The 16,655-nt window shown below is 42.1% G+C and overlaps 1 protein-coding gene across 3 annotated transcripts in view; it reads right to left on the reverse strand.

Moving 5' to 3' along the window:
• RABGAP1L (RAB GTPase activating protein 1 like) overlaps positions 1-16,655 on the reverse strand; it is a 570,182-nt gene that overhangs the window by 164,643 nt on the left and 388,884 nt on the right. For all 3 annotated transcript variants that reach the window (XM_075067923.1, XM_075067924.1, XM_075067925.1), the window contains exons 16-17: positions 16,372-16,497; positions 14,717-14,860 (exon numbers count right to left, since the gene is read on the reverse strand). In XM_075067923.1, coding sequence (XP_074924024.1) covers positions 14,717-14,860; positions 16,372-16,497 — 270 coding nt within the window. The remainder of the gene's footprint in view (positions 1-14,716; positions 14,861-16,371; positions 16,498-16,655) is intronic.

The following is a 16,655-nucleotide window of genomic DNA, read 5'->3' on the forward strand; positions in this document are numbered from 1 at the left end:
ATTCTCTCAGCAGCTCATCTTTGGGGCCATCTTACTGATGTACTCCTGGATGTGTTCCGGGTTTCTCCAGGATAGTGGCCTTGACGCTCACCAAGCCCCGCCCGCATCTTTCCGGCTGGTATACAGTCTCTGGGTGTGGACTTGGGGTGGAAACCTCCGTGCATTGTGAGGAGCTTCGGGTTTTCACGATCGGCAGCCTCCATGTCCTCCTTTGGCCAGCTCACTATACCGGCAGGGTATCTGATGACGCGGCAGGGCGTATCCGTTGATGGCGTGGATCTTGTTCTTCCCACTGAGCTGGCTCTTCAGGACCTGTCTTATCCTTTGGTATACTTGGATGTTGCTGTCTTCCTTGCTTCTCATCGTGGTTTCCTGTGACTGCGGGATGCCAAGGTACTGTAGCTGTCTGTATGTCTGCTATGTGGCCCGCTGGTAGTTCCACCCATCATTCTTGACTACCTTCCTCTCTTCACTACCATCCGGACCACACTTCTCCAGTCCGAATGACAGTCCCGATATCCTCACTGTAGATCCACGTCAGTGGATTATTAGCGAGTCGATGTCTCGTTCATTCTTAGCATACAGCTTGATGTCATCCATGTAGAGGAGGTGGCTGATGGTAGTTCCACTCCTGAACCTGTACCCGTATCCAGTATATATATATATGTTAGTAACAATAGAGTATCCACCAAAGAACAACGAATGCTCTTCTGCTCTCAGGGTCTAATCTGGGTCTGGCCACAGACGGATATATTTGAAAGGCACTACATTTTTATAATGCTCTATAAAGGCTCTATATGCCTCTATAAAGGCCTGATTCTGGCAAATTAGGAATTGGTTTCAATGGAATCTGTATAAGACCCTTATTCCAAGTATTACCAGCACTCCTACCGTACATAATTCAGTGGGAATTTAACAGGCATGCTCAGTAACTTAAAGACATTCTCACCAACTACTTTCTTGTACTTGGGAATTATTCGACTTCTGAATAGTTCCTTTTAGTGGAAGAATACCTGTCTAATGAATGTCAAATGATCACAGAGCAAGTAAGTTTAATACAGGATAAACTAATAAAACTCACAGCCAGAGAAGGGAAGAGTGAAGCAAGTTAAATAGGGTGCTCACACCTCAATGGCAACTTTTTTCTTAGGCCTGGCCTGGGCTACACTTAGAAGTTTTGCCAGCATACCTATCTCAATTAGGAGCTGGGGTGGGAGGGGAAATCACTTTCCTAACCAACATAGATATGCCCAGCAAAAGACAAGTGTAGACACAATTATACCATCAAAAATATTTTTGCTTGTATAGCTTATTTTTTTGGGGAGGGGGGGGAGAACTAGTATAAAGCTAAACCAGCAAAGAACTCTTTAATCTGTCTCTCCTGTAGAAGGGCTTGCTGGTATATTTATAATAGTATAGCTGTTCTGATGAACACTTTATAGTGTACATGAGGCCTTAAACTCTGGCCAAAGCAATAGTCTTAGAAAACATGTAGAGGATTTTTATTAATGAACTACAAAACAAAGTTAAGTAGTAAACTAAGATCAGAAATGTGTGCTCAATGTCATTCAAACTATGGGGTGCATTCAGCACATTATAAAAAAAATATGTATACTCTTTATGTATGTTAGCAAGAGGCCCCGAATGTGTTTTTCTTGAGCTTCACCAAATCAGGAAATTCTACTGTAGCAATGACCAGACTCTTGAGAATTAATGTAAATCTCAGTTTAATCTTTAGGTTTAAATTAATAATTAAAAAGAAAGAGACTAAACGTAAAAATATACTACTTAAAAAAATAATAAGGGAAATGTTTCTCAGTCTCCCATGACAGCAGACGTGTTGCAGGCTCCTACAGTGAGGCAGACAGCACCCGGAGGGGTAAATGGCATAGAAGGACTGCCCTACTGACCTAAGCCATTGGCCATACTGCTCTGATCTACAGAGCTGCTATATTGACTCTGGCCATTGGGCCGCGCTGCCCTGCACAGAAGGATGGCTGCATTGACTCTGGCCATGGGGTCGTGCTGTCCCGGGAACCAGGACAGCTGTGGCAATACTGGAGGTGAGGCCACTTGGGCCGCTAAATCTGTTTTCATCGCCCCCACAACCTGATGCCCCATACCTACCCCAAGACACACATCTTCAAAAAAAGGAATATTAAAAAAAAAAAAAAGCAGCCAAAGCAATTTACTCCCAGCCCTTCTCCCTTTCATCTGCTCCAACTCATAAAATCAACAAGACGAAGAGGGCAACTTCTGCTCACATAAGTTATCCTGAGTTACGATTGGTCTGTAACAGTTCTCACTTTGCTCACATTTTGTCATCAGCGTTGTCCTGAAACTGCACATTACCTTTGGGATAAATAAACTGCATCTATGAATTAAAAGTACCTAAATTACAGATGTACATAGGGCTAGTTGGATGACAACAAAAGTGGTTTTGTCGAATCTTGGGTCTTCTTGTGGTCACCTCATGACCTCCTGGGTGTCCTCCATTAAGTAGTCCTTTCTTAGAACCAAGCTTTGGGTTTTTTTTCTATACAGCTTTAGAGGTGGGTAATTATGGTCTGTTTTATGATGATCCAGTGGCCATGAAAGAGACTGGTACTGGGTGTGGCTAAAGTTTTATATTCATTCACTCAGGCAGTTTAGTCTTCCTCTGTTTTTGTGAGCATTAGCTTGAAACTAGTTTTAAGCCTTTTATGATTCTAATCTAAACCATTTAAAACAAAAACTTTAAAGGTTCATTAAGCCATATACTACACCAATTGCTGAATTGTTTACATTTATTTCTGTTCCAGTACTGGAAAACTTCTCCCCCAGTCCATGGGGCAAAGCAGTAACCATAACTACAGTTATGTTTAAAATAGGTCCAAGTGTCTATGTTAACCCAAGAAAGCAAGAAAATTCAGAGATAGCAAACTTGACTTAACTCTACTACCTTAATTGGGGGAAGGCGGAGCATGAATGAAAACCACTGGCTGTATAATTCTAATCTCAAAATTGACAATATAAATATCTCTATATAAATATATGTATATAAACACCCACCTTTTTATGTATCAGGTATGTAGTCCTGATACAAAGTCCTAGCATTTTAATATTTTAAGACATATTACACAGCTGTAGTGACTCTTTTTGTTTTTTTTAAGGAATTTGTAATCTTCAATGATCTTTTAACACTGAGCAAAACTGATGGATTGACAACCTTTTAGATGAAAGCCCTCTATTAGCCACATTACAGATACCAGGCCTATTCAATACTTAATCCTGTGAGACTGCAAAGAGCAATATCAATTAATGCCTGTGGTAACGGAAGGGATGTGATATGGAATCCTGTCAACTAGCAAATGGACTAACAATTCATGTCACCTGTTCTGAAAGTGAAATAACTAATTCTTTTACTCTTTTCGTTCAAACTAATAAATAGTGGGTCTAGTGGATCTAGAGTACCATATTGGACATACAGGTTCAAATCCTACCCTTTAGTTCCCTAAGCATGAGTGCTGCTGATAACCCACCCAGCCCACCCTGGAATAAACTCTTAGGTCTATTAAGGACTAATGTTAATGGGCTCAGAAGAAAATCCCACCCAGTTATCACTAGATGCTATGAGGATGGTTGACACAAGAAAAGAAAATGCCTCCATAGGGTCTGAGAGATGTGGAAGAAGGACTGAAGAGAAAAAAAAAGTGTCAAGGGCATTTAGCCTAAAGTCCAATCATCTATACCAATGGTCTCCCGACTTTTTCTGTCACGTCTGCCCCTTACCTGTAATGGAAACTGTCCAAGTCCTCCTCCCCACCCCCTCCCAAGAGCCATGGACGGGAGCAGGGCTGGAGCTGTTGTCAGGAGCCAAGGCCAGGACTGCAGCTAGGAGCAGGGCTGAGGCTGGGGCCGGGGCAGGGCCATGAGCAAGCTGGAGGCAGAGTGGGGCTGGGTAGTGCTCCCTCCCTGCGCCCCATAGGGATGGGCCCAGGCCCCACTGTGCCCCCTGAATGTTCCTTGGCGCACCCCACAGCTTGGGGACCGCTGATCTGTACCCTTTCTATTTAAAGCAAATAAAGTTGTTTTTGACTTACAGGAGTGAAGGAAAACAGAATCCAACACATCTGTGCAACTGTTGCAATGGTATATTTCCATGCTGAAACTTTCTGCATAGAATTGTGATCTAAAGCTAGTTTTTAAATCTAAACTGTTACAGCTCTAAAATAAGGTTTATTTTTACAGAACTCTCGCTACCATTTAATAAGCTTTAGTAAACATGTATAATGGAAATGCTGACAGATGCTTAATTACAGCTTTGATAGACAATATAGCTAATTCTGAAAAGTTCCAGCATTTTTGTCAACAGAACCTTGCTAAGATAAAATACTGTACACTATTGTTTTAAATTCACATTTTACCCCATTGTAAATTTGGGGAGGAAGTGGATTTGTTCCGGATCCAATTCCTGAGGAAGTTTAACAGGTTACAATATTAATCTGGTCTTTTTCAACTTGGCTTTGTTGATGGAATCACAGCAGAGTTTGAAAACAATAGATAAAAAATAACAGGCTATTATGACTTCCAGTACTAGAATCAGAACTAATGTGCAGAGTCGACCAGTCTTATGGTCTGAGCTATATCATTCTGCTTAGTGTTTCCCAGCACCTACATTCCCAGCAAGACACTGCACTGGAAAAATCAAACCTTCCATGCCCATGTGTATAATCCCTATGAGACTTTAATTATTTCATTATGAAACCTAGTGCTTCCCAAGAACCATAGCTATACAATATAGCTCCATAATTTAACTCTGAATTCATGCCCACTCACTAGATTTAAATAACATTTTCTAAGATTTATTTACAATCAAATCTATCAGTCAATTATTTTATACAAATCTACCAAAGCTGATTATGAACATTATTTTACACAAATTCTGGGCTGAATATTTATGGAAGGAGAATGGTCCAGGGTTAAAATACAGGACAAGGAGTCACAAGATCTGTTCTATTCCCAGCTCTACCATTATGTTGCTGTGTGACCTTGCAAAAGTTAGTTTCAACTCTCTGTGACTCATATTTTCCAGTCTCTGAATACTATAATTACAATACACATAATTTACAAATAACAGATTGAATTCCCAGTAACTCATTTCTACTCAGCCCTCAAAAATGTTGATTCCAAAATGGCAGCTCGAAATCCAGACCATTTTTGTGACAACTGTCGCTTTCCGGTATGACTGATACTACCGAACATGCACCAAGGCCCACCAGGTGTGTGCTAAAATTTAATGTATACCCTTTAGAAGGAGAGAAATGTTATGCGTATGCACTTCAAAATCCTCAAAGTTTTGCACAAAAATGGCCTTCTGTAATGAAAAAACTGAACATAAGATTTCAAGTTATTATTAAAGTTGTGACAGAAACCAACAAGCACCAGGAAATTCAAAGTTATAATGGAGTAACAGCTTTAGCATTGAACTTCCTGGCTTTTGACAATACTGCTTGTATCATGACTCCTTGTACTGAACATTTTCCTTTAACAGAAAATGTCATGAAAGGTTGTAAAAGGCATCTAATTTACCTATCAGGAATATTTTTTTTTGTGCTCTCTAATAGGTAGTTAGACTTGTGTAAACACATTTTTTTAAAATGCATATTTATGAAAAATATGTAAAATGTTAATTCACCTGAGAGCCAATACAATTATCTAAATATCTATTATACATACATACATGGACCAAGACTTCACTGTTGTAAAGAACTGAGTATGTGGCACAAGGTACTAAGAAAGATCACTCATAAGAAAGCAACTTGTCAAATAGAAACAAAAGAGTAAGATAAGAGATCCCTGATCTATTAAATATGATATTTAGTATTTCTAAGCCAATTTATGTACATCACAATAAGAAAGACCTACACAGAAAATGTAACAACATTTTTTAAAAAGGAAGAAGTACCAGTTCTCCTGGGATCTCCACAGTGAACGAGGGATGGCAAGTTTGACTTTAAAATGCAAACAATAGGGAAGAAAGTGTTGGGATAAGCCAATTTGAGTAAATGTTTAAAGAAGGCAAGCAATGTAGCAAGTGAAGAATCAGGTTACTGGAGATAAAATGAGATTGAGGAATGTGAGTCTCAAGGATTGTCGATAATAAAGGGTGATCCTGTTATTTACTTTTATGAGAACTGCATTGAAAGGAGAGCATTTCTCGTTTGGGGTTGGGATGATCTACCCAAAAGTAAACTATTTAAAAATGTTATATGGAAATCTATTAGATGGGGGAAACTTTTAGTTCTCCTAAGACTCTCTTCCACTAAGTAGAACTCCACACTCCTTAAATCTGGATTTAATTTAACCTAGATTTAATTCTCTGCTGCTCACCTTCCAACTATCAATATCCTGCAGACTGGTCCAGACAGGAGCAGCGCCAGGGTTTTTGGCGCCTAGGCGGTGGTCCTTCCGCGCTCCCGGTCGGCAGCAATTCGGCGGCGGGGGGATCCTTCTGTGCTCCTGGTCTTCAGGGCACTTCAGCGGCAGGTCCCGGAGCGAGTAAAGGACCCGCCGCAGAATTGCCGCCGAAGACCTGGAGCGCGGAAGGACCCCCCGCCGTCAAATTGCCACCGAGGGCCGCAAAATGCCGCCCTCCCAAATCCTAGTGCGGTCACCTAAATGGAAGTGCTGGCCCTGGGTCCAGAGAGCCCCAACTTGATGATGTTCTGGTTAAGCTCAAAAGCCATTTACTTCACAGGGTTTGTGGGAAAGGTTTAGGATATGGATATGTTTCTTTATGCCTGAGCATTATAGCCTGTTGTTCTTGTATGAGGATATGTTCCTGTTACTCTGTTATGATTTCTGATTGTTTAATTCTACTGATGGACTACATTTGCAACCCATAAGTGATTTTTTAATTCTGCTATGTTGTTGTAAGATTAATTATTCAGAGTGCCTAGAGCATTTTGCATGGCTTATTTCTTACTATTGTTAAAATCTAAATAAATAAATAATCAGCAACAGTGACAAACATACCCCAACCCTAATCCTCTCTAGCAACAATAGCCTCTGCTCAAGTCCCTCAAGCCGTAAAATCCTCCCTATTCCAGACAGGGCTTTGACATCGAGGTAACAAATAATGAGGAATTCCTAGGAGGCATTAGTGCAGTGACATTGGAAATATGGAGCACCCTAGGCCTACATCACATCTTTAATGGTTAGGAGATAGGTAGAGGGAAAGCTGATGACTGGAGGTGAGAGGGAGGATGATGGGGGAGAGGATGCTCAAAAAAGGCAGTGGTTTGGGTACACATCTGAGCCTTTGAACGCACATTCAAAGCTAACCATTTGACATTCTCCCAACATTCATTGTGACCTTGCACAGCAAGTTCCAGACTGTTATGAATTTTAACAAGGAAGATATTATCTCCATCAAGCTATATATAAGGAAAAAATTAAAAGACCTTTGCTGTAGAGGCACAAACACCACTACAATGCTAGAAAAAGATATCCTGAACAGCAGTTAATTATTTATCACTATATTACTGGTTTGCCATTTAGTTTCTCCTCTTTCCTATCCTCCATCCCCCAAAATTCTTATTTTCCCCACATATTAAGGTTCGTTAGTGACCTCTTCCATGAGACTTTCAGTGGAAAGCAGCATACTTGCTCGTTATAAAATGCTGCAGTCACCAAAAAATGCTTTTCCTTTCTGGAATGAGGATTTAAAATACCCCTTTGAATTATCAATGTTCTTCCCTCTCCCAGCACAGACAAAATCAAAATTGATAAACCCCATCTGAAATTATCCCTGTCTGGCACAAAGTGTTAATCAATTAGCACCATAATTAGCATCATTTTCATGGGGACCAGAGAATATCATTGCCAATGACTAGCTCTGACCATCTATAAGCATTTTGTTACCCATTTTTCTTTCTTCAGACGTTTTTTCCTGCATGAAAGAGTTACTTCGGATGTAAATATTTTGTCAACTACAGGCAAGATAGACACACAGAGAAAGCACAGCCAGGAAGGAAGTTAAAAGCTATTCGAAATTCATCTGTATTTATGATAAAGACAAGTTAACGAAAAGGCTGGAAACCCATAAAAAAAGCCACAACACAGCTCACTTCAAAGGGTTTTTTTAGACGGACATTTTCCATTGTTAAATGCTGCACCTAGTTTTTTCCTTCCAGTTGCTGGAATTACAGATATGCTGAGAAATAAAGGAAAGAGCTATTTAATGCAGACAATGCTATGCTGCATAGCTCTTCTTGGAGGCTGCTTGGCGACATAGCTTTACAATATGACTGGAATCCTAAATTAAAGGCCTATTTCTTGTCTTTTCTTTCAAGCTCCATATGCCCGTAGGTTTTATTTTCCTTCTCTGTTGAGGGCCAGACACATTTTTGATTTAACCACAGGCCAACCCTAATACTATTTTTGACCATTATCTCCTCCAAGAAATTCTCAGGAGCCCAGGTATTTTTAGGCTGGGTTCTTTCTGGACGTCAGAGTTATTTTCTGGCTGCTCTGTACTGTTGCTTGGTTTTCTGTCTGAGCCCTGGTCTGCACTACAGGGTTAGGTCGAATTTAGCCACGTTAGGAGGATTTTATAACGAATGCGTATACACAAGTAAACCCTTTCTGTCAACTTAAAGGGCTCTTAAAATTGACTTCTGTACTCTTCCCCGACGAGGGGAGTAATGCTAAAATGAACCTTGCTGGGTCGAATTTGGGTAGTGCAGACACAAACTGACGTTATTGGTCTCCGGGAGCTATCTCAGATGCTCCAGTGTGACCGCTCTGGACAGCACTTTCAACTCCGATGCACCAGCAAGCTACACAGGAAAAGCCCCAGGAACTTTTGAATTTCATTTCCTATTTGGTCAGCGTGGCGAGCTCAGCAGCACAGATGACCATGCAGTCCCCCCAGAATCGCAAATGAGTTCCAGAATGGAGCGAACGGGAGACACTGGATCTGACTGCTGTATAGGGAGAAGAATCTGTGCAGGCAGAACTCCAATCAAAAAGAAGAAATGCTGATATATATGCCAAAATCGCAGAGGGCATGATGGGCAGAGCCTACAATAGGGACACACAGCAGTGCCGTGTGAAAGCCAAGGAGCTCAGAAAAGCCTACCAAAAGACAAAGGAGGCAAACGGTTGCTCTGGGTCAGAGACCCATACATGCTGCTTCTGTGATCAGCTGCATGGCATTTGGTTGGGGGAGGGGGCTACCACTACCCCACCACTGTCCGTGGACACCTGCAAGGGTGGAGTCTCACACAAGGAGGATTTTTTGGACGAGGAGGAGCAGGAGGCAAGCGTTGAATCCATTCTCCCCGGCAGCCAGGACCTTTTCATCACCCTGGAGCCAATACCCTCCCAAGGGGGGTACCCCCGACCCTGAAGGCAAAAAAGGCACCTCTGGTGAGTGCACATTTGTAACTACAGTATAGGGTTTAAAAGCAATAGTGTTCCATGTCTGATTTGCCCTGAAGACTTGGGATGCATTCCAGCCAGTACAGCTACTGGAAAAGTCTGTTAACATGTCTGGGGATGGAGCAGGAATCCTCCAGGGATGCCTCCATGAAGCTCCCCTGGAGGTACTTTGAAAGCCTTTGCCGAAGGTTTCGGGGGAGGGCTGCCTTATTTCATCCTCCATGACAGAACACTTTACCACATCAAGCCAGTAGTAAGTAGTCTGGGATCAATGCAGCACAATGCATGGCAGCAAATGGTCCTGGGTTTTGGTCGTATTCAAGCAACATTCGGTCTATATCTTTCTGTGTTAGCCTCAGGAGAGTGATATCATTCATGGTCACCTGGTTGAAACAGGTGAATTTTTGTAAAGGAACAGTAAAAGGACCCCATTCATACTGAGCTGTTTGCACTTGGCTAAAAGAGATCGTCCCTGAGAATAGCCACGCTGTGTGGGGAGGGGTGAAGGGATCATCTGAAATAGCCACGTGGAGGGGTGGGGGAAGGTGTGTGCCTCACATCCACCCAAAAGTCACAGCCCCTCCTTTTAAATGGCAAACCAACCAGCAATGCTTGCTATGGGAAAGGAGGGTGCTGCAGTTTGAAAACATTCCCAGATGTTATGAAGGCGTTAGAAGCCAAACCCGCATACCCTTTGGTTTACCATGGCTGCCGAGAAACTGAATTCTGTTCCCCAGCCGTGTGTGATGTGTCACCATACAGGAAGACACTCAATATAAAAGGCAAAATGTGACCTTGTACCTAAAGCACATGCGCTGTCTGCTGCGAATTGCTTGATTCACTGTGAAAGTCTCCCTTTTGTTCTCAGAAATGTATCATCTTAGATTTTACTCTCCTTTTTTATCCCCCCGCAGGTGCAAATGTTTCTATGCTCCCCTTATACTCTCCATCCCTGAGGTTATTGTAGATTAGAAGGTGAAAAAAACGCAATCGCAATTACCTGTTTTCCGAGCTCATGCAGTCCTCCCGCACTGACAGGGCACAGTTGAATGCATGGGGGCATTCAGTGACAGAGTCCAGGAAAGCGTTAAGTGAGCATAATGAGAAGAGGCAGGATGCAATGCTGAAGCTAATGGGGGAGCAAACAGACATGCTCAGGTGTCTGGTGGAGCTGCAGGAAAGCCAACAAGAGCAGAGACTGCTGCAACTGCCCTCCTCCCCAAGTTCCATATCCTCCTCACCCAGATGCCCAGGAACGTGGGGGAGGCTCCGGGCACCCAGCCACTCCACTCTCGAGGATGGCCCAAGCAACAGAAGGCTGTCATTCAAACAGTTTTGATTTGTAGTGTGGCTACAACAAGCAATGTGGCCTTGTCCTTCCCTCCTCCTCACCCGGGCTACCTTATCAATTATCTCCCTTTTTTTCCAATTAATAAAGAAAGAATGCATGGTTTCAAAACAATAGTGACTCTATTTCCTTTGCCAGCTGTGATAAAGAGGAAAGGGTGGTTGGCTTACAGGGAATTAAAATCAACAAAAGGGGGCAGGTTTGCATCAAAGAGAAACAGACACAACTGTCACACCGTAGACTGGCCAGTCATGAAACTGGTTTTCAAAGCCTCTCTGATGCACAGTGCACCTACCTGTGCTTCTAATTGCCCTGGTGTCTGGCTGTTCAAAATTGGCAGCCAGGAAATTTGCCTCAACCTCCCACCCCACCATAAACGTCTCCCCCTTGCTCTCACAGATATTATGGAGCACACAGCAAGCAGTAATAACAATGGGAATATTGGTTGCGCTGAGGTCTAACCTAGTCAACAAACAACACCAGCGAGCTTTTAAATTCTGAAGGCACATTCTACCATCATTCTGCACTTGCTCAGCCTACAGTTGAACTGCTCCTTACTACTGTCCAGGCTGCCTGTGTCTGGCTTCATGAGCCATGGGAGCAAGGAGTAGCTGGGTCTCCAAGGATAACTATTGGCATTTCAACATCTCCAACAGTAATTTTCTGGTCCGGAAAGTAAGTCCCTTCTTGCAGCTGCTCAAACAGCCCAGAGTTCCTAAAGATGCGAGCATTGTGCACCTTTCCTGGGCATCCCACATTGATGTCGGTGAAACATCTCTTGTGATCCACCAGTGCTTGCAGCACCATTGAGAAGTACCCCTGGCGGTTTATGTACTGGCTGCCAAGGTGGTCCGGTCCCAAGATAGCGATGTGCATTACATCTGTGGCCCCACCACAGTTAGGGAAACCCATTGCAGCAAAGCCAACCACTATGACCTGCACATTTCCCAGAGCCACTACCCTTAATAGCAGAACATCAGTGATTGAATTGGCTACTTGATTCACATTAGATTTGGTCACTCCAAATTGATTCCTGACAAACCAGTAGCCATCAGGCATTGCAAGCTTTCACAGGGCTACTGCCACTCACTTCTCAACTTTCAGGGCAGCTCTCATCTTGGTACTCCTGCGCTTCAGGGTAGGGGAAAGCAAATCACAGAGTTCCAGGAAAGTGGTCTTATGCATACAGAAGTTTCGCAGCCACTGGGAATCATCCCATACCTGCAACTCTATGCGGTCCCACCAGTTTGTGCTTGTCTGCCAGGCCCAGAATTGGCATTCCACCGTATCAACCAACCCCACTGCTGCCATGCTGTCCCAATTGCCACATCCCATGATTTCAGGAATGTCTGTGTCCATGTCCTCCTCACAATCATCCTCATGCTGCTGTCTCTTAGCCAGGTTCTGCACATACTGCAGTATAATGTACGAGGTGTTTACAATGCTTGCAACAGCAGCAATGAGCTGAATAGGCTCCATGCTTGCCGTGCTATGGCGTCTGCACAGGTAACCCAGGAAAAAAGGCGCAAAATGATTGTCTGCAGTTGGTTTCGCAGAGGGAGGAAAGGAGGGGAGACTGACGACATGTACCCAAAACCACCCGTGACAACGGTTTTGCCCCATCAGTCATTGGGAACTTAACCCAGAATTCCAATGGGCGGCAGAGACTGTGGGAACTGCGGGATAGCTTCTCCCAGTGCACTGCTCCGTGAATTGATGCTAGCCACGGTAGTGAGGACACACTCCGCCAACTTAATACACTTAGTGGGGACATACACAATCAACTGTATAAAATCGATTTCTAAAAATAGACTTCTATAAAATTGACCTAATTTTGTAGTGTAGACATACCCTGAGACATTTTCCTGTCGGGGCTTGAGATTTCTACACGACTTCCTACTAGCCCTTCATTTCTTTAATATTTCTGATTATTGTTTAGCCATCATAAATTAGGCCCCTGTAATGTTAAAGGGTTTTCTTTCCTCAAATGCTAGGTTACTTTTTCTAGCAGATTCCAATTTTAACTCTTACACAGCTTTACTTATACTCCCAAAAGGAAAAAAAGGTTTTCATGTTTTTTTGTGTGTTTTCACCAAACAAGATGAGACAGAGGCTACCAGATATGACATCTTTATTTCAATGTTTCTAGAGCTGAGTTTAAAAAAAATCTACATTTTCTTCAGCATTTGTACTTTCTTATTGGGGTTAATACAATAAAGGGTGAAGTGTAGTTCTACTGTCAGATGGGCAATCACTGCTCTGCTAAGCTGTCGATTTTTGTCTGCACTGTTTCTTACAATAACTGTGTCTGAAAGAGAATGGAGTGAACAGACATGACTTTCTCTTCAAGAAAGAGAATGTAGGGATACATTAGATTGACAGAGACTGATCGCACTCGCAGACACAATTCTGTTTTGAAAATAAACTTGCTAACTTAATTCCAAAGAGATCAAAATGCTGAACTCAATGTATGATTTACTCTGTAAGGAATAGCATGCATGCAAGTGAAATGGGTGGCACTGATGTTCTCTTCTCCTTTGTTTGTTTTACTAACACAACTAGAAATTGTTAGAGAAAGAAGACTAAATGGTTTGAGCCCAAACTGGAACACACTGTGATCATGAAAAGTAAATAAAATAATCTTTACCCCATGTCTGCTGAAGCTGTGAAATTGACAAAAAAGCCAGCTCCCCAGCCAGCCTGCTCCCTGGTCTCTGCTCCACACTCCCACTGACCGGACACCAGGCATAGACCTCCCCACTGGGAGCTCAGCTGTCCCCGACCCTGACCCCTGGACTCTCAGCTCCCCGCTCCCCACTGGGAGCACAGCTGCACCAGTGGCCCCTGGCTGGGAGCTCAGCGCCTGGAATGTGGTTTGCTGCCATGCTCCCAGCAGTGAACCAAGAGCATCTGACGAAGTGGGTATTCACTCATGAAAGCTCATGCTCCAATATGTCTGTTAGTCTATAAGGTGCCACAGGATTCTTTGCTGCTTTTACAGATCCAGACTAACACGGCTACCCCTCTGATACATAAGAGCCTAGTGGGGCAGTCAGGCTCCTGGAGGGGAGCTGAGAAGCCTGGTGCAACCTCCCCATTCCCAGTGGGGAGCTGAGAAGCCAGGTATGTCTGCCTTGTTCCCAGTAGGGAGGGGCTGCCAAGCTCCTGGTGGACTACCAGTGGGGACTACCAGTGGGGAGATGCATGCGGTGCTGAGCGCCCTTGCTGTCAGCCCCCGCCACTGCCTTTCTTAAGTAGGTGGAAGTGCACCTGGTGAGGATGTGTACCATCAACAGAAGAACCACTATGTGGACATGAACCACCGCAGTAATTACTGCAGTGGCTGTAAGCTGATCTAACATAGGTTGACTTAAGTTTATAGTGTAGACATGCCCCAAGAACTGCAACTCTATTCTCTGGAGAAAGGCAGTGCTTGATTATTTTCTAACCGTCAGACCTAAGAGTTTAACGTACCAGAACTGTCTGGTAATTCTCCACTATCTGTGAAATACCAGGCTATCAGAAACAACAAGTAATATTCACCCAGTCTTTGGATGCTCTGATCTGGGGAAACAAAGTAAAGTTCTACCACAGCAGTCTTATCTGAGCAACTGGTTGGTTGCCAGAAGCCAGATTTATTAAACTTGGATGAACTATCCATTAAAAAAATTAAATGGTTAACTAACTGAACTTACACTTATTTAAAAGTCCATCCTGAAAAAATGAATCACTTGCAGCTAGTGCAAAACTACATTTATAAAGAGTAAGGTGCCTTGCTAGCATCTTCAGTTTAACACATTCAGCATTCATTCATTCATTAATCTGATAGAAACTGAGCAACAAATGACTAAATCTTCCAACAAAATGAGGTAAAAAAGGAAAATTAACAACATTTTTTGGAGAAAAAGCATTTTTTCTTATTCAAGGACAGTGTCATTTTACCTCACAGAGTAGTAAATCAATGATGTGGAAGACCATGCAGAGTGGGAACTTGGCAGTAAAGAGGGTGAGAAACCACTGGGAGGCATACATATGAGCTTCCAGGTTCAAGTCTGAGAAATGGCTATATAAATCAGGTAGCTGCTCCTAGAGTAAGAAAAGAAAAAGGGGAGGGGGGAAAATGCTTAAATGTCACCCAAGTATCCTCCAGCTTCAGAAACACACTGCCAGCAAGGTTACTGGAGGTTTGAGAAAAGAGGAAAGTGAAATCCTAGCTCCATTAAAGCCAATGGGCGTTTTGACACAGACTTCAGTGGGGACAGGATTTCACCTTCAATTTTTGGCAGCTTCTCTGTGTTACCCACCACAGATTCTATCATGCTAGTTATTAAAAGCAAACTCAAATCAATACTATACTATGGGATTAGAGAGAGAAATTATAGGACATTAAATATGGAAAGGTAGAGTAGTTGTGCCATGTATAACGTGTGTAACTATCTATTTTAAAAATTTATTAATGCTTTGTTCTAAATGGTTTATTCTGGGAAAACAATGAAATTATGGACATTGGAGCAGGGAGTTTAAATCAGCCTCAGGGATCATGAAAGATCAGCAAAAAACTAAAAAATATTAACAACCAGACAACGAGGCAAGTTCCACAGGCCAGGAATGCAGTATACACCAACTACGAGGTATGTAGTAACATCAATTGTAGATTATATAAATTGGTCATTAAAAATACATTTACTCGATAAAGTTCATTGTAGCTGTTTGGTACAAATATTGAAAAAAACATACTGAGGACAAATTAATGTATTTTTTTAATGTAGAACCACATAACATTTTATTGAAAAGTATCAGTAAATTGTAAACATACACAAATTGTCATTCTGGAAAGCAAGTTCAAAGGGGATGTGTGCCCAAGATTCTCTTTTAGTTTTTAAATCTCAGAAAGGGAATTTTGCAGAATAGTTGTATTTTTACTCTGGTTAACTGAATCCAACAGCAAGCTTCCATTATTGTAATTGCACCAGAGGTCAAATCTTAATGGACTGTTAATAATGGCTTATTAGTCAGGACACCAGCGCATAAAACTTGTAATGGTTTAGTCAGAGTTAAATTGCTTTTAATACGAAAAATTAAAATGTAAGGAAAAACTAGATGCATATCGAGTCACAATAAGATGAGCCATGGCCTGCAAAATGATCTGTGGTGGCCTTATTTTTCATATTCATAGAATTGTCCCAGGTTGTATAATATCTTAACTCATAATGCAAGTCATACAAACTAAGACAATCCTATTCCAAAATATTCTCATATTCTGTTAGAACTTAGAAGTTCTACTGTAGTCACATCAATTTAACAAATAAAAAGAGAAGGGGAGAGAAAACCATAAATATCCTCTCTTTGAATCAAAAAAGTTCACAAGAGTAAGTATATGGAAGCCAAAAGAAAACAGACCCAGACCCAACCACAATGTTTGGCTTCAGATTTTAAATGTCCCTAAATTTGGGGCTCTTAGGATTCAAGAATTTGGTCCAATGCACTCCTGAAAGGAGAAAGTTGTGTTTTTCTAAAGCTGTGAGAGAATAGTTTACCTCTTCCCCACTCAACATTACCACGTATGAAAGGACAAGAGTTCTTGATCCTGATCCTACCTGCATTAGTTTCTCTAGTTGGTAAAATTTGCAGTGAAGATCTTCAAAGTTATTTTTGTAGAGATCTCGCAAGCCATAGTCATACATGATCTTCACCAGCACACAAAAGGCCTGCTCCTCTGGCATCTGCAAGGAGAAATACACAAAGAGTCTTTGAATGACAATGCAGAGATTTGAAATATCATAGCTGTAACATTGCAAAATTCCCTTTGCCCAAGCGATGGTAAGAGATTCTGAAAAAAATCTAAATGTTTCAATTTTTTTCAATTCAAAATTACTTTTAA

This window comes from Chelonoidis abingdonii, chromosome 7 (genome assembly GCF_003597395.2).
Source record: "Chelonoidis abingdonii isolate Lonesome George chromosome 7, CheloAbing_2.0, whole genome shotgun sequence".
Taxonomy (NCBI): domain Eukaryota; kingdom Metazoa; phylum Chordata; order Testudines; family Testudinidae; genus Chelonoidis; species Chelonoidis abingdonii.